Genomic DNA, 19,227 nt, shown 5'->3' with positions numbered 1-19,227 from the left:
AATTGTAATGGCCTTGCCGCAAGCTAATGATCAAGGTTTTAGAGAGAGATGTTAGTTGCCTTGCTCAGTAAGATTTGAGAGAGTTTGTGTAAGGCTTAGCTGTGGTATTAGGACACGCTGTTTGGAGTTTGCTCAGTGTATGCCGTTTTGGTTTCTAGCAGTGGGAATCTTTGATGGTTGAGATTGAGAAGTTGTTTGAGGTTTTGTCTGACTGCAGGCTTTTTATTATCCAGTTGTCACAATACCCAAGAACTTGCCATTGTAGTTAAAAGTTGTGAAGCCAAACTCTCAGGATAGCCACATAAATGACAAATTAAGTTCAGTTAGGAAACTCTGTGGTACAGTCTGATAGGTCACCCCGGCACACCGTGGTTAACAAATCAGAAACCCTTTTTTCATCATTTAATTATATATAACTCGCCTACGCATCATAGCGGCATGATTGCAGCAGCATGCTGCATTTCTCCCTCCACCTCCCCAGCACCACCTGTCAAGATCTGATTTGAAAATGTTTTGTTCAGTAGAAGCAGCACGCTTCTCTGTCAGCAGCAGAGCATACAGCAGATCTAGTCAACCAAGACCAAGCCCATACCATTTCATATATATATATATATATATATATATATATATATATATATATATATATATATATATAAAAAAATGTTTATGTTATTCTACTCCGAGGGTTGTCTCTACTGAACTAAAGCTTTTCAAACCCATTTGACTTTCTTGTGTGAAACATGAAAGGTGAAATTTTAAAGACTGTCCTGGCCACTTCTGTCCTTATAATGAAAAAGACAGGGCAATAGGTCATTCAAGCTCCAAAATGACAAAAAAAAAATAAAAAATACAATAAAAACAGACAAAAAGAGTATCATAAAAGTGGTCCCTACAATTTAAGTATTAAGTCATTAAGACATATGATAGCAACGCAAAGCAATTGCATGCCTTCAGAAGACTTGAAATATAGCACATGGAACAAATTACAGACACATTTGCACCTAAATATTTCAGTTATTTGATTGGAAGCATTGAATCTCAACAACAAAAGATATGGTAACAATTTTGTTTCATACATGCAAATGCATTCATTTAAATGCAATTTTTTTATTATTATTATTCATATTCGACACTTGATGGGGGGATGTGCCCCCCACAATGCCCCTAGTGATTATGTCCCTGATCCTATCCTGATACTATCAACAATTGCATAGTTAGTTGCAGTTTTTTTACCCTTTTAAAACAGACCTGCAGTTTAGAACCACTATTCTATTTTACTGTTAAATAACATAGATAAAGGTTCACACATTTCTTGTTGGCCTATTTGTTTAGTTGTTTTCTACTGCAATATTCAATGTCTATAGGCACACTGAAGTCCTTATTACGAGATTTGTGGGGGCTGAGACACTGCTTGAGTCGACCTAAAGCTGAGAAAATTATTCATCTTTAAGATTTTGTTGAACATTGATGATTTTCTCCTAATTTGATTGAAGATCTTACCTCCGTTTTGCAAGTACATGCAGAACTGACAATTAAAGACTTTAATAAAGCAGGAATAATCTTCACCATGACAATACATTTATGTATGATGACTTCTGTTATTTGAGTGCATTTGGTAGGATTAACTCCTCAATTACTCACCCTCTTATTGTTCCACACCTGTTTCAATTTCTTTGTTATGCAGAACACAAAAGTAGATGTTTTAATGAAGGTTTCTGTCTGTCTTTTCAAAACAATGTCTTTAAAGCTTAAAAAACTACTGAAACGTATCATCAAAGTTGACCATGCAACTTGTGCGTCATATTAAAAGACTTCTGAAGGCATATGAGCTTAAGGCATTGGTGAGAAACTACCCAAATTTAAGGTCTTTTACATGGATATTTTACAGTAGTTTTAGTCCATTGGGTGGTCATGATTGCTATGAGAGAAGCTTGTTTACCATGGTTTGAATGTTTACGCGAGAACTTGCCTTGTTTTGTTGCTAAACAACGCAGGTTCTCACATTAACATGCAAGCCACTTTGATCGAGCTTTTCTCGTAGCGATCCTGAACAGTGTTGAGTGTAATCTGTTTATAAAGTAATTTGTTACAGTAATCAAATTACTTTTAGTAAAAATTACTGTAACACTTTACAATTTATAATCTTGTAATCTGATTATAGACACTGGCTTTCATTTTGGTAAATTACTTTTTAGTACTATACGTTAATTTGGGTCACCATAATTCTAAAATAAAATCTATTTTATATATAGTGAAGATCTGAAAACTTCCGGCAAACATTTGCAGTGAATCACAAGCTCATTTGCGTGTGAAAATAATGAGTGGCAAATTTGCAGAAGATTTGTGGCAAGTTTGCAAAACACTATATTAGTAAGGTTAAGCAGGAAAAAAATGTTTTACTTAAAAGTACAGGAATTATTAATATGATTATTTTTTCCATGAGGTAATCAGCATAGTAATCATATTATTTTTTTAGATAAATAATTGTTAATTTGTCATAGGTTAAATTATTTTTTTTTTATTTGGGAACGCTTTTTATGAATGCGCAACTGACATCAAGATTTTTAAATGTGCTGTTAAAGTTAAAACCATGCTGCTATTCTTTCAGAAGACAATCAGCAGCAGGCAGCCTAAAATGGGCACTTGTAATGGAATCAGTAATTTACTGGACCTTCATGCAGCGGGTCAGAGCGATTAAAATCTGCCGCCACTAAGACCCAAGAAAATGAACTTCACATCAGTGGCACTCGCTGCATAGTAAAATGATTTCCTGAGCTTGACTCATGCAAGGTCCTTGTGTCACATATTAGGACATTATCTGTGTCATGGTAAGAATTGGCACAGAAGACGGGGTTGTCAGTGTGATGATCAGATAACACCTGAACTAAAAGTCGTTTTCAACCGATGTGTGTCGCTTCAATGATCCCTTCCCAAAAAAAGACAAATACTTTTCTTTGACTCTTGGGCCTTGATGCTTCTTTTGTTTACTCGTATTTGTTGTCAGACTGGGCTCGAATTTGCGAAACTTGTATAATCGCACCTAAATAGATTTATACCTTTAGTTGTTGCACACTTTGTGCTTATCTCACAGTGTGATGCCCCATTCTGAACTACGATCAAACCCCTAAATAACTATACAGTCCATTAATAAAGGTGCTGTGATATCTATATGTGAAGAACCTTAATGAGAGCAACCTCTTCAAATAAATATCTAGGCCTATATCAAGCAACCCAAAACCAAGCAGCACAAATCTTCACAGTGTAATTTCAATTGATTGATTTAACATTGCTGTCATTGTTATCTGTAGCCTCCTAGTAAACACCTCTTCATAAGTCAAGATTTGGCGTTCAAAACAACATGAAGCATTTTTATTTTTCTCTAATCGATCCTTAATGCGGCCGTGACCTGGAGCTCTTTGTCTGGGCCAAAGACAGATGAGTTGCAGGATATTAGATCCACCTCATGACCGCTTGGGGTAATTTTTTGGATCACGCTGAAAGGTCAGGTGTGTTGACAGCACCAATAAAAAGAAACATACAACGTATTTGACAATGGGCTTACCCAGCATTTATCGGAGGTGGAGTGCCTCTACCTGAGAGAAATGGAGAACCATTACAGGAATGATTTGCCACATTGGATGTTTGACTTGGTGGCTGACATTTCCACTGACATTTTGTCTACCTTCATTTTACACCCAATATGAGCAAAAAAATAACTTTTATGGTGGTGGAGAACTTATAATGTATATGGGACACCAATATAAGTGTGAATTTGCAATTGAATAGAGATCAAGATTACACCAACAAAATTGTCCTTAATTTTTTTTTTTACACAATCTTTGATATAAAAATAAAATAATAATATTTAATTAATTATAAATAATTTTTAACCTGTATTATTTTGTTTCATGGAAAACAAAATGAGCTTTAAAGAACATTTGCTGCTTTCTTCCATACAATAAAAGCATACAATGACCGATCATGCTCCAAAATGGACAAAAAAGCACCATAAAAAAGTCCATAAGATTTGTGCACTCTACTGCAAGTCTTCTGAGGTCATAAATAGATTATGTGGAAAAGAATGAAATGTAAATTGTTATTTAATAAAAAAAAATGTCTACCAGGTCTCACAGAAACATGTTACTATACCTACCTGTCAGTTTCCTGTTAAAAAGAACACTAGAGGTGCTCCAACAACAATGACTTTTATTCCTTTCACTTAAATCACAAAAAAACTTCTCACCCTGTTCCTCTCACAGTGCTATCTTTTTTTTTTATTTTATTTTTTATTGAACAAAACACAAATTCACAAGACATAGCAGCTTATACAAGTAAGGGACCAGTGAAATACATCCAACAGACCCGCCTGAAACAGACACCAACCCCAACTCTAATCCCCCCTGATAATCTTCTAATCTTCCAAATTCTAAATCTGGAATTGTGGTGTGCACCAGTTGTCTCCACAGCCAGAGACACCACATCAAACCCAGATAGCACTCCGACACAGTTAAGTTAAAATAAGAGAAAGGACCGCCGGCAGATGTGGCAAAGGGAGGGGCCAGGCAAACCAAAATTCGCACAGGCAATGCCTATGCCGACAAGATGTGCCAAATGCACCCACCGACAGTACTAGAGCAGCCCCCCGACCCAGACAGCTAATAAAGTATATAAGCTATGAGTGTATAAATAGAATGTTTTTGGAATTGGGTTTTATAAGGGAGGCAGGTGGGAGGGATGATAGATTGTTCTATACTAATATAACTATCAGTACTACCACCACTACTACCCCATCAACAATAACAATAATAGCATTAACTATAACAATGACATGCATAATTTACATAAATGAAATATATTATAGCATATAAACCTATTATTTTTTTCTTTCCTGTCCCTTTATTAGAGCAAAGTATGGAAATACAACAAAATAAATACGAGATAAACAGTGCTATCTTTTGACATCAAAGGTTTTTTTACTATAGGGTATGTTTTACAAGCCGATACATTTTCACCTTTGCATTACATAATCAACTATATTCAAAAGTTTATTAAAGTGTGATCAAATTTATTTATATCTCAACTTGTAGAGTTGAACCTTACTTAAAAAAACTCAGCTGTCTTGACCCCAGCAGCTTCTAACATGAACCGCTCCAAGAGCGCTGACAACAGCATATTCGTGCGTATACCCAGAACATCATGTCACCCCTCACATGTCACAGCCTTTTTTGTGGAGCTTTCCTACTGGGGTGGGGGCCCCCCCAACGTCCAGGGCCACATGCAATTGCCTGTGATACATGGTGTTTTTTAACTAAGGAACAATTTATTTTTAGCCTGTCCTGTAATCTCAAGGAAAACTGAGGCACAGTTTTGTTGATAACCACATTTTTACCATCTTACCACCTTGAGCCGTAGATCTTTTCTGGATAAACCTTATTTCCTAATCTTGTTTTGACCTCTTTTTTCCCAATTTCGTATTCTCTGTCTCTCTGCTATGAATTAATGTGGCAAAAGGGCCAAAATAAAATAAAAAAAAGCGACTCTTCATTGCAAAATTAAAGTTTAATATTCAATGCATAAATATTCTTTGTTCAGCCGTTTCCTTCTAAAGTTGCCAGAGATTTCCATAAATTGCATCCGCAAGTGCCAGCATAGTTTTCTGTGCCAGGAAAGAGAATTAGCATAAAAACTGACAGCTTGCGAAAGAGTTTTTGGACAAAGTACTGTTCGATACAGCACGAAATGCTTTCATTACAGTAATTAAGGGGAGCCGTTTTCATTGCAACATAATAATTACTGTTGTTTATTCACTTTACCTTCTGTTATCTACTGGAGTTTTTTTTTCTCCCAAAAGCACACCATTTTCACATCCTCCCCCAGATTGCTGTCCCACATATATCTTCCTATTTACCAGTTTAATGGAAAAGCTTTGCCCACCATTCAATCAAGGGAGATCAAAAGGCTAATTGAAAAAAACAGTGCCTGGCTAAACTTTGCTTTTGACATGCATTCCAGTCATCTTCAGAGGAGGGAATTAACTTCTGGAGAAGAATATGTCTGGCCCGAGTTGGTCAAAGATCAGGTAATCCCAGACCTCTGGCAAATGCAGAAAAAGCAGGGAGATAATTGCAAAGAAAACCCAGAGCGCAAGTTGAGTCAAACTCATTTTGAAGTTTTCCAAGGATCTGTCATGTTTCTTAGATGCCTACTGGAGCGTTGACCTTTTAAGATCACATTCTTGTGTACTCAGAGCTTAAGAGCTAGCTGATCACATGGCAAGAGTGAAAATAGTCTCTTTTAAAAAGATAGTTCACCCAAATATTAATCCATCACCCATGTTGTTCAAACCCCATCTGATTTTCTTTCTTCTGCTTAACAGAAAGGGACATTTGTTAAAATGGCAGTTGAAAGCAAATCACTTCAAAGCTTGATGAAGCACCCAAAAATGTCATAAACGTAGTCCATTCCAGACTTCCATTTTTTTTACTAGTCTTTTGAGGGTTAGTACAGTTACTTACACTTGAGTTTTCTGAATAAACACTGAAAAGTGTCACAAAAAGTCTAGACACACGTCTGTCACAGCATGCTTTTACATTTCTTGTTAGTATAACTGAGAGTTGCTCAGTATTTTGTGCAAGACTTCTGACACAGAAGACGAAACATGGCTGCTGTCATGCAGAAAATAGAAAACATGTCTGGGCTTTGGTGGATCAGTGGGACATTGTTAGTTTGCTGATGAGGAACGCTGCAGATTAACTAATTTAAAATTGCATTAAGACATCGAAATGTCTATGTTTGGAACAACAGGCTAACATACTACTCTTACAATGTCTGCAGTGTATTGTATGGATATGTAGAGTATATCTAGATTTATTATTTGATCAGATTGCAGATATTTGATATATTATTACACAAAATTTAATTAAAAATACAAAATAAAAATATCAATATCCAAGAAAACAGGACACCATTAACATGCAATGTTATGTAATGTAATGTTACCACATTCTACAGTGCAGCATACTACTGCAATATATGTTTAGTGCTATATAACACCAACTAGGTAGTATTCAGAGTAGTTACCTTTAAATAGCAAACTAGTAATCTCGGGGCATAACTTTAAGACATGATTTTCCAAAGACGTCCTTCAATGAAACTGCTCAACAAGGACTTTAAGACATTACAGCACAATTTTCTGTACAGCTCTATACAAATAAAATTGATTTGACTTTACCAGTATTCCATTCCGAACATAGCCATTCACATATACTGTATAGTTCCCCAATATGCTAACTCCAGGCAAGTGGATATTGCAAACATTGTAACATTTCCCAAAAGTCACTGGCTGCTGTTGTTGATGATAATCTTGGATCTGATGCCTCAGCTGAGGATATTTTCATGACTTCATTACATAAATGGTGTCAGAACAATAGTTAATAATTTCAAAAGGTTGAATCGTTGAGTTTCAGAGCAGAAGTCAGTCCTTCAATTAGGGTAGAAGAATCTGAGCAATTTTATGCTAACCAGCATTTAGTGAGTATTTTAGTCTTATGAATATTCTTACTGTGGGCTTTTGATGTGAACGACTGGAATGCAACAGTGAATATTTCATTCTAGAATATTATATGCATTGAATATACAGTATATGTGTGTGTGTGAGTGTGTGTATTGTAGTATTTTGTAGTATTTTATTTTCAGAAAATGTAGTAAATTTAGTAGCAGGGATTAAAAACAAAATGTTGTTCATTTTGGGTTTTCTGAGCATAAACAGTATTTTTTTGTTCATGTTCTGACATTTCACAACTTCTTTTTTAAATGGTAACCAGTTAGAAAAAAAATTAAGAATTGTTAATACCATTCTTTTTCAAATGAAGCTACCCTCTGCTAAGGGTGAGTGATATACCAGTTAACTTTTTTCCAGATCTCACAAGAGAAACAAGGCACATGTTTTGGAAAAAACAAGAACAAAATAAGCAACTTGCAACACCCAAAATAAGCAAAAATATGTGAATATGTATTCTTAATGTTAATTAAATCCCCCAAAATATGTATTTGGCCACCTAAAGTCAATTAATAGCCTAAATCTTTCTCTCTCTGCATGCATGCACACACTGCATGGGCACACTTGGACTAAACGTCACCTTTTGCGGGCCAAATTATTTTAATGATTTTTTTTTTAACATTGGTTTTCAAACTTGAAGTTTCCTTCAGAATCAAAGCACATGCTTATATTCTACTAAAAGACAGCAGCCTTGTTTTTTTTTAAAGGCAACAAGAAGTTCTGTTATTCCGAAAATTTACTGTGATAAACCATTTGGTCTTTGGTTTAATTATCGAAACAAAATTAACCAGTTATTAACCGGTTTTCAGCATTTAAAAATAATGTTTTCAGTTTAGAACAACTGATAGGTATATTGTTCCCATTTTTGGTTACGTTCTGCAAAACAATTTTCGTTTCTTGAACCATTTGTGTCTCTGGATAGTAGTTAAGTTTAGTATTAGTTTAATGACCGCAGTTGATCTAACCACCTTCTTTTTGTCTGGATTCAGATTCCGCAGATCAGCTACGCTTCCACTGCCCCAGAACTAAGCGACGACCGCCGGTACGATTTCTTCTCTCGCGTGGTACCACCCGACTCTTTTCAGGCACAGGCCATGGTGGACATAGTGAAAGCAATGGGATGGAACTACGTATCTACTGTGGCCTCGGAGGGAAGCTACGGTGAGAAAGGAGTTGAGGCCTTCATGCAGATTTCTAGAGAAGCGGGTGAGTCAAAAATGCAAACATTATGCTTTGTATCTTTGAAGATATGGGGGGGGGGGCAAGATTTAGCACCTGATTCACTCCATGAATTATGCAAATCATGTAGTGGCACAAACACAGATTTTTTTGTATTGTCTGCCGGCGTAGTCAATGTTTGCAGACTATATTTTTAAAAAACACGTTCTATTCACTGAGAAATGTTTGGATATCATTCATTATTCATCTCTGCAATTCAAAGTTGATTGCTAGACACAGCTGTAAACCCTCAATGGGAAATTTGCATTGTTCGTCCCAACAACAGGTTACACTGAAAACCACCTCTCAAATAAATTAATATTTAAACAAGACGAGTGTCTGTCAATGGTGGAGATGTTGTGTTTAAGAGATGGCTCCAACACAATACACACTCTTACTCAATTGCATTGCAAAAAATATAAAAAATTATACATCCCAAGGAAAGGAGATTCATTCTAGCCTTCTTCCTCATTAGTGATGAAAGCAAATTCCTGGAACTTGACTTTTAGGGCTCAAAGTAGATTGTAAGGTGTAACCTGACATAAAGGGTACTTTACTTGTGGTTGCTTGATGGGATCTATGGTATATCAACCCAGTAAACTTTTTTAATTGTTATACATATGTTTCTTAAAGGAAAAACATAAGCAAACTTGACAAGTAATATCTTGTAATCACCATGTAATAGTTTGATTGGCCTTTAAAATGAATTTTTGTTTGACACCACCAAGTCCTCTGACTTGTCAACACCTCTCTGTCAACCACCTGGCACCTTTCTGGAATGGGATGCCCACTTTTCACACATGGAAATCATTTCACTCAAAAATGTTGCATTATTGAAGTAAAATAGGTAGTGAATGCCATTTCTTATTGAATTGAACTACTGTTACGGGAGGCCAGTCACCCTGTGAGGTTTTGGCTAAATGTATCATGTAATTATTTTATAAATGTATATACATATATAAGGTGGGTACTTGAAGGAAAGGCTTTGCCATGATTTACATTCAATCTTTCTGAGGAGACTTTGGCACAGAGGTCAATAAAAACAATTGTGCTTAATATTCTTGATATATTGCTGTTTATTGGTAGGGACTGCTTTCTTCAGCCAAGAAACACAAGCAGAACAAATTAATGGGCAAATCATGCATAAATTGGCACATTCAATTTGATGCAATGGTTTATGTAAGAAAAGTTTTAAGGAAAAATTAAACATGCCAGATTCGAACGTTGCTCCATGAATGTAATTTTTTCCCATAATTTAGTAGTGTATAACTACAGTATACACAACATACAAAACATTGTATGCTAAAAATAAATAAATAAATAAATAAACAAAACAAAAAACTGTCAAATAGAAATCTGTTGTTAGTGATCTTGAATATGTAGCAGCTCAGATATGGATTATATCCAGATTCACTCAACTTCACAGGCTTTTCGAGCTCAGCAAATTCTACTAATTGGGCCCAGTGTCAGATTTAGATGTGAGGTGGAATATATCTCTACTGACTGTCAGTGTTTTAGAATGCTCATATTAGCATTATTTCACACTTTATCAGAATTCATGTTCACTTTTCTTTTGCGGTTTGGTTGCTAAAGGACACTTTTTCAAGTAGTTTAGTAGAAGTAAGCAATAAGTTGTGCAGATAATGTACAGATTTTTGCACTTAAAATGGACAAATGAAGTAAGATTGAGGGCCAAACAACATTGTTTGTCTTATACCTGCATCTATGCTAAATTGTAGTTGTGCGATTCCATATACAAGTTTTCACCCTTGAAAGTCCAACGTAAAGTGGTGTTCTGTTGCACTTTTCCAAGTAGGAATTTGGAAATTCCAGCCTTAGAGCTGGGGTTAGGCACTTGAACAATATTCTTATTAAGTAATCAATTCTGGCTGATTTTAGATGTAGGATTAGGGCTATGATTGTTTGACAGGAACTTTGTTCCAGAACCAAAAAAGTATTTTCAATATGTATTATTGGTGGGAAGTTGGAAATTCTGAGTCTCCAAATTGACTGGAAAGGACCATTGGAGTTGGGGTTAGGGTTTCAGTTCAGTAAATATGCATTCATGTTGACTGTATAATGTAATTAACAACTAAAAATACAACTTTCTTTTGGCACCACCATCTTGACATTTCAGCTGGTAAACAACACTTCCAGCTCTGGCCACTGGGGGCAGTGGTTAGAATTTCGATTAGCACAGACTGATTTCAACAGCAGAACTTTCAACCTACTGTTGCTGAATTCACAGTGTGATCAGTCTGACCAAAGAAAACATACTATGGTATTCCTGGAAATGTAAGCACAGCATAGTTCTAGCGGGAAGACTAGCAGCTGTACATCATCGCACCATTAGCTGTGTAATTCCGAGCCAATCACATGTAAGCCATTGCTTTATAAGTCTGCTCACAATCTATCACATTGTTGTTTCAGTGTGCTAACACAGCAACCTCCACCAACCCCACCACTAACAGTTGAGTCCTGTCCTGCACAGGGGTAGGCTCCTCACCCTTGCCTCCTATCTCCCACAGGATATGACGTTCCGAGTACAACTTCCTCAGACCGCCAGAGCAGAGTCTACGCCAAAGAGTAAATTTCACTCAAGTCTGCGAGTCTTCCTGATAGAACCACTTTCCTAACAAATAATCATATCCATTAAACAATTCAAGCCTTTTTTAAGGCCTCCTGTTGTCGCAATTGTAAAATGTAATAAACAGCACAAATAACACAATAATAAAATAAGTCACAAATGTGAAAAAGATTGCAAATACAGTTAATAAAGTTGAAATTACAAAAAAAACATACCATGTGCATAGTAAATTGCAAAAAGCGCAAAAATGAACCACGACTGGCATACTCTACAATATTTTAACTTCAATAATGTATTAAGAAGAGACTGCTAGTAACTGAGAAGGAAGCCAGGAACAGAAAAAATATATAATTTATTTATTTAACATTATGCCAATAGTAACTGGCATAATTCAAGTATTGTCAATCTATATCTGTTTTACATCTACTGTGGCTTTTTTTTTGAGGGTTGGGACACAGCACGAGGTCTTTGGCGGTCAGAGGCTCCGGGGCACTGCCCCCATTAGCCCAGTCAACAATCAGTCATCGTCCCTAACCCCAACCCCAAACCTGAACGACAGTGAAGTAAATATTTAAGTTTATTGTGAAAATGCAAACTCCGTATCATACCCACCATTGATTATGAGAACACGTTTCCAAAACCCAGTGTCTCTCAGGTTGCTTTCTCAAAACGCTATCAGTAGTTCCACAGGGAGAAGTAAACATGCTTGAATTGTTGCACAAATGTCTGATGGGGGATTAAACATGCTCACTGAACTTTAGTTAACTAGAGGAGAAAGTGCACCTGAGAGCATTTTGAAAAACACGCATGTTGAATGCTACTGGGGCAACATATTCCTGGTTAGTCGTAGTTATGAGTTGGAGCACTCTAATTGTTTCATAGAAGGAATTAAATACACTAGCAGCACTGTGGACTGTACAAACCTTCATAAAAGAAATGGCCAGCTGTTTAAATGTTTAAACATGTATTATTCTATGTATACCTCCTATTCAGCCTTGTTTTAAAGGTGCAAAGACTTCAGGCCCCTCCACCTAAAAACTGCCAATGTTCTGAAAAATAAATAAATAAATAAATAATGACAGAAACTTGTTTTCAAACAGGTTTCCTGAAAACTCCCCCCCATCTGCCATTGAATAGAATTTCTACCAATGTACAATATATTTATTATCACAACCATATCGAAATAGATGTAGTTTTGATAAAGCTATATGTCTCTGCTGAATTGACTGACAGTGAGTTAACCCAAAGTATTTACAAAAATTCTGCCAGACAACTATATTTGTAACATTGACCCTCACACATTATTTTGTGTGGATTTCAAAGAAATAATGCCTCACGAAAAACATCCCAAGGGCTAACCTGACATTGATATTGCATAGAAGTGACATCATATGTTGTTTGATCGCTCATTAAAATTGTACAAGATCCTGCCGAGGTTGTACTTAGGTTTTGAGTAGTTAGAGCAGTCAAATGGTCTTGCCCGAATAAACACATAGGAGCCTGAAGTGAGCAAAAAAGCTCTTTGTGGTTTAGAAAATCTAGTTATCTGAAGGTTGCAGGGGTGTAATAGGCAACTTTGAACTCTAAATAAAAGTTTTAATTGCAATGTTAATTTATTTTTTTTTGCAGCTGTTCCTTCTTTGACATGTTCCCAAAAACTTTGAAAGTTTAAAACAACAACCAAAAAAAGAAAAAGAAAAATAACTGAAGAAAATGTGGGTGGATGGTTGCCTGTGATGTTGTGGGTTTTTCATGGGTATTGCTAAGCAGTTGCTAAGGTATTCTGAGTAGTTTTTAGAATGTTGCTTTGTTTTTTTGGGTGGTTGCTAGGGCATAATTGGATGCAAGGTGTTGCTTTAAGGTTGTGTGCTGAGTAGTTAGCTGATTGTCATGTGCTAATTAAATTATTTCTGGGGCTTTCTTAGGTGGAGGGTGTTGCTTTAAGGTTGCTAAGTTGTTCTGAGTAGTATGCACATTGCTTTGAGGTTACTGTAGTGTTTCTAGTGGTTGTTAGATAATTTCTGTGTGGTTGCCAGGGTGTTTTGGGTGAACAATACTCGTGTTTACCTTAGCAAAAATATTAATTCCATAGCCGTTTTAACCAATAATTTGTTTTGGAGGTCTTTTGGAACATTATGTTATGTCTGTAAAATTTTCTCCTATGAAATAACCTGAGGTCAGTTAAGAACACTACTTTATTCAAGTTTGGAATCCTGCTGGTTGCATTTTTCTGAGTATTTTATATCAGTTCTGAGAACAGACAGAAAGAAATTGGGCTATTTGAATGTCTATCATTGTCCTCTATGTCTTGATGTTCCTTTGAAGGTTTAGCAGGTTAATATTCAAATTACAGCTCTGAAAATGAACACTTTCAGTGGTCGAGACTCAAAGGAATCAGGTCAGAACCTTTGATCCATCAACTAGCAATCAGCAATGTTTTCATCAGCACTGTGGCTTATAGACCTGAAGCACAACAGAAGCTCAAGAGATTTGAGAAATATTAATTATGTCTCTGAATAGCAATATATTCATAAAATGTCATTACTTTTGAGTTAATGATCATAGTTTGTTCTAAATTCATTTGAAATTTGTTCCATTAGCTCCTAGTTAGCTACCAAGACAGCATGTTATGGCGCCATAGATGTTCCAAAATATAGGTAGCAGCCAACTTCTAAGATACTTTATTTGGGAGTCACGTGGTGCCATGCAAGTGTCGGATGTGTGAACGGCGAGCTCTGTACACTTTGATAATTTTAATACATTTTACATCATAAACCGGTGAGATTCAATATACTCAGATTCTTGACTGTTCTAGGCAGACAAAAAGTCAAAGAATTCAAAAAGACATTTAAGTGCTCAATTGAAGCCACTGACAGGGCCGCAGACCAGGGACTGAATTTGGACGTTGCGCTGGAAGAGGTTCAGTGTCAGCTGTCGAGCATGATGGCAATGCTGAAGAAGGTCTTGCTGACTTGTAGGACCTTGCTGTAATATGTCGATCGATCACTGCCATGGAGAAAAAATTAATTGAGTTGGTTACAAGAATGTCAGATGTTGAGAAACTGATACATTATCTGGAGTCATCGGAGAGGGAATTAGCTGCTAACCCACTATATCGACCAAGACAGACTTGGAGCGCGTTTGGGAAAAGTTGGAAGACATTGAGAATCATAACCGGCAAAACAACGTCCGAATTGTTGTAATTCCTGAGATCGAAGAATGCCAAGATATGGATAAATTCCTAGACGAGCTCTTCCCGAGTCTGCTCAATATAACAAGCCATAAGCTGGAAATCGAGTAAGCTTACAGAGTTCCGGCTCAGATTTCTGCTGATGGAGACAGGTCCCGATCAATTCTGGCCAAATTTCTAAGATCATCTTATAAAGTTCCCATGTTACACGAGGCGAGGAGTAAAGTAAGGCTTTCTTGGAAGAACCACAGCATTTTCTTGTTCCCAGACTTTGTGAATTTGAAAGAGAGAAATTTGATCGATTCAAAGAATGCAAGAAACTCTTACATCAATGGAAAGTCGCTTTTGCACTGATGTTCCTGGCCAAAAGGGTCTAAGGGTTTGATTGTTGCTCTAATGTTGGAATGTGGTTGTTATAATTTTATTTTTGACACAATCTATTTTTTCTAATATGTCAAAATGTCAAATGTTAATATGAGTGGATTGTCTCTATCCACATAGAATGTGAATGGGTTGGGGCACCCCATAAAAAGAAGGAATGTTATTTATTTTCTTAAACTTAAGAGATATGATATAGTGTTTCATCAAGGAAGCTGCATGAAGCTGAAAAATTTGGGAAGATATGGGGTGGACATGTTTTCTTTAGTGCTGGCTCAAGTAAGAGCAGGGGAGTCATTACATTGATTAATAAGCATCTACAATTCAAATGTATCAAACAAATTAAAGATAAATTAGGAAGAGTTTTAGCAGATATTAATGGTCAAGGGCTGATTTTGGCTAATATATACGCACCTATCGCTGATGATCAGGGCTTTTTTATAGATCTTGAAGATTTGTTGCAAGCCGCTGGCTCCCCTCTTGATATTATATTGGGAGGAGACTTTAATCTTTTGATGGACTCAGTCCTTGATCATTGTGAAGCAAAAGTGTGCAAGACCCCTAGAGCAACAGTGTAAAAGTATTGGTATTACAGATATTTGGAGACATTTGAACACATCTGGTAGGGACTATACATTTTTTTCATCAGTCCATAAGATTTATTGTAGAATAGATTTTTCTTATTATCTAAGTCCCTCATTTAATCTAATGTTAATTGTTCAGTTGGAAACATTTTAGTCTCAGATCATGCCCTGGTGAGTTAAGAGTTGTTGCCAGATCTCTATAGTACCATGTCTTCGTCTACTGATAAAGACATTAGAAACTTTGTGGAACCATTAGAACTCCTTAAATTGACAAATGAGCAAAACAGTTCTCTTGATTCTGAAATAAACTTGGAGGAGCTTGGCAAGGTAATTAAGGCCTTGGCTACAGGCAAAGCACTGGGCCAGATGGCTTTACTGCTGAATATTTTAGATCATATGCTACAGAACTGCCTCCACTTTTGTTAGACGTTTATACGGAATCATTAAAGAATGGGAAACTTCCGCCAACCATGACCAGATCAGTCTGATTCTTAAAAAGGACATAGATCCAAGTGAGTGTAATTCCCTGATCCAGCTAGACGTTAAAATATTCTCAGAAATTCTGGATAACCGATTAAGTAAAGTTATGACATCTCTTATGCACATAGATCAGATGGTGTTTATTCGGGACCGCAGCTCTTCTGATAACATTAGTCGTCTCATCAATATTATGTGGTCAGAGGCGAATGATCAGACTTCGGTCACAGTCATCTCACTAGCTGCTGAAAAGGCGTTTGATATGGTAGAATGGGATTATACTTTTATGATTTTGGAAATATACAGGTTTGGGAATACTTTTATTGGTCCCTGTCCTACGGCTCAGCGCTTAAATACTTGCTTGAACCATCAGATCCTGCCATAGGCGATGACATAAACTTGTGGATACTGGTTGGAGGGGAGTGAAAGAACGGAAGTATGCAAACAATGAAAGACAGCTGTGCAGGATTATAAAGCAAAGGCTGTATTGTGATTGGATGAGATGACTGATAGAATAAATCCTGAGATTTTCCTGCTAGAACTACGCCTACACTTCCATTTCTATTGTGGATGAGAGCCGTAAATATAGTGAAATCAATGTGCTTTCAAACAAAATTGTATTAGTGTGGATTTTAGTGTGATATTTTATATTGCAGATGAGCAAACAACCTAAACAATATGTCTTCCAGATCTAAACATGCTTCAAATAGACGTCTGGGTGATATACGCATGATATCAGGGTTGATGAAGTGCAACAGAATAGAACAGAACACTGCAGTCTCAAGATACAAGTTGAACTGTTTTTAACTTAACACAGCATGCAACGCTGACATGAGATGAGAAATGTATTTCAATGGCCAATTATGTCCATCTGAAGCATGTTTAGTCATACCAACATTTGCAAAGTGAAAAAGATAGCTGCCCATGTAAACAGAAGGCACCAGAGCTGTTCACTAGGTGTTGAAACTGAGCCATTATTTATTGCTGTATCTGTGTTAATATGCCATCAAGAAAGAACAGCATCTCATTTGCAAGACCACCATCATAACAATTGCAATAGTGAAAATGTAGAGTAACATTGAGACTGGACTAAATATTAATGAGGTGGTGGGGGTACATTGGAGATTTGGTGCTACAGTATCATCTCTTCTGGCATCATGAATTGTGGCGAAGTATTCAGATCAAGATGTGAATTAACCATCTGTGAGGTAATAAGTAATATTAAAAGCAGAATAAAATAATCCAAGATCAATACAAATACAACATTGTATTAATCAATGGGTTTAATTTAGACTAAACGCATTTGAATGTGAATATTCATGATGTTGCTTACACCTCTATAAGGCGCAGATGATAAAATGAACCCTTCCTACACAGTGAATTTCCAAGAAATTAATTATTATACCAAACCATGTCAACATGAGCAGCTCTGACATTTTCTACCCCTGAAGCACACTAGAATATGAGTTTTTGTATCTCAAATGTCAGAGAATATCCTCGTTTTGCAGATTTTTACCTTCTCACAACTGCAGAATCTCGAAGATCCTGGAACTTCAGATGATAAATGCATGTGGCCTTCAGCTTTGTCAGATCTTAATTGTTGCTAAATGACATGCTTTTTCTTTACCCCGGAGGTGTCCTCTTGAAGTTGATCAATATTTGTTGATATTTGTCTCACTTGGGAACCCATTAGTTTTAGTGACACTCACCTGCATTGTTTCTATGTGACGGAATAAGTGGACAACGATTGAAAAAGTTAACTGTTTAGAATGAATCAATTCCACAATTAGTGTCATCCCCTGAGAAAATTCATCATTATAATTTGACAATTTCTCCTTAGAAAGTGGTAGAGTTTGTTCCTCTTTAGCCAACAAACCTGACAATTCTGACTGAAATTTCATTTCAGTCCTGAAGTTTCTAACTACAATGTACATGGTCAATGTGATCTCATTAGGATTTGTTCTTAAAGTGCAACATAAACATTTTAATATATGAATGCCACTATTCTGTAATAAAGTACACTGTGACTATTGCCATGCACGGTTGTGTTATTGTGGACACTTCAAAGTAAACTGAAAAAATCCATCTATAAACCAAATTGTTTGATTTTTTCTAAACATACCATAGCTTCCATCTATGAGTCAAGATTTACAAGTCTGCTTAGATCGGTTAACACACTTACATTTAGGATGGATGGATGGATGGATGGATGGATGGATGGATGGATGGATGGACGGTTTGTGTCTGGGACAATCAATGTAAACCACATCTGAAACTAGCCCCAGTCAGATACTGTCTGTCTTACCGCATATCGCAAACACTCACATTGTTAGCTGTGCGAACAAGTAAAATCAGTTTACCATTGATTGAAAGCCTTTAGAGGCACTTGAGAGTTTGAAGTGCTGGTCACATGGCTTAATGAATAATCATGAGACAGCACATTCTCATTGGATAACACCACGATGTGTCATTAATAATTATGAGACAATAATGACGTGACAATGCACTATAGTACAGGGAAATGTCAAATCGTATGAAGTAGACTCGAAGTTGGAACTTACGTAAGACGGAAATAGTGCAAAACTCCTCTCAAAATTAAAATGAATGGATGCTTTGTCCATCATCATGTGTAATACATACATATCTGGTAACATCACAGAAAATGTAGTTTAGTGTTTCATGACCCTTTAAGTCAAATTGTAAGATTGATATGCTTTGCTTATGACCCACACTGATGTAAGTGACATGATCACAAAAAAATGAAGTAATTCAAACACTGTTTTGTCACGAGTCACGTGTCATCTAACAGCTTACTTCAGTGGAAAATGTATAATTTAAGCTATATGTTTTATCCATATACAGTATATACACCGATTAGATATTAAAACCACCTGCCTAATATTGTGTAGGTTCGTCTCATGCCGCCAAAACAGCGCCAACCCGCATCTCAGAATAGCATTCTGAGATTATATTCTTCTCATCACAATTGTACAGAGTGGTTATCTGAGTTACTGTAGACTTTGTAATTTCGAACCAGTCTGGCCATTCTTTGTTGACCTCTCTCTTCAACATGTCATTTCTGTCCGCGGAACAGATGCTCACTGGATTTTTTTTTGTTATTGGCACCATTCTGAATCAATTCAAGAGACTGTTGTGTGTGAAAATCCCAGGAGATCAGCAGTTACAGAAATACTCACACCAGCCCATCTGGCACCAACAATCATGCCACGGTCCA

At 36.5% G+C, this 19,227-nt stretch overlaps 1 protein-coding gene across 2 annotated transcripts in view; it reads left to right on the top strand.

Moving 5' to 3' along the window:
• LOC127639362 (metabotropic glutamate receptor 7-like) overlaps positions 1-19,227 on the top strand; it is a 281,396-nt gene that overhangs the window by 77,743 nt on the left and 184,426 nt on the right. For both annotated transcript variants that reach the window (XM_052121319.1, XM_052121320.1), the window contains exon 2: positions 8,548-8,764. In XM_052121319.1, coding sequence (XP_051977279.1) covers positions 8,548-8,764 — 217 coding nt within the window. The remainder of the gene's footprint in view (positions 1-8,547; positions 8,765-19,227) is intronic.

Source organism: Xyrauchen texanus, chromosome 48 (assembly GCF_025860055.1).
Source record: "Xyrauchen texanus isolate HMW12.3.18 chromosome 48, RBS_HiC_50CHRs, whole genome shotgun sequence".
NCBI classification, from domain to species: Eukaryota; Metazoa; Chordata; class Actinopteri; order Cypriniformes; family Catostomidae; genus Xyrauchen; species Xyrauchen texanus.
This window is presented reverse-complemented; position numbering and strand designations above follow the sequence as displayed.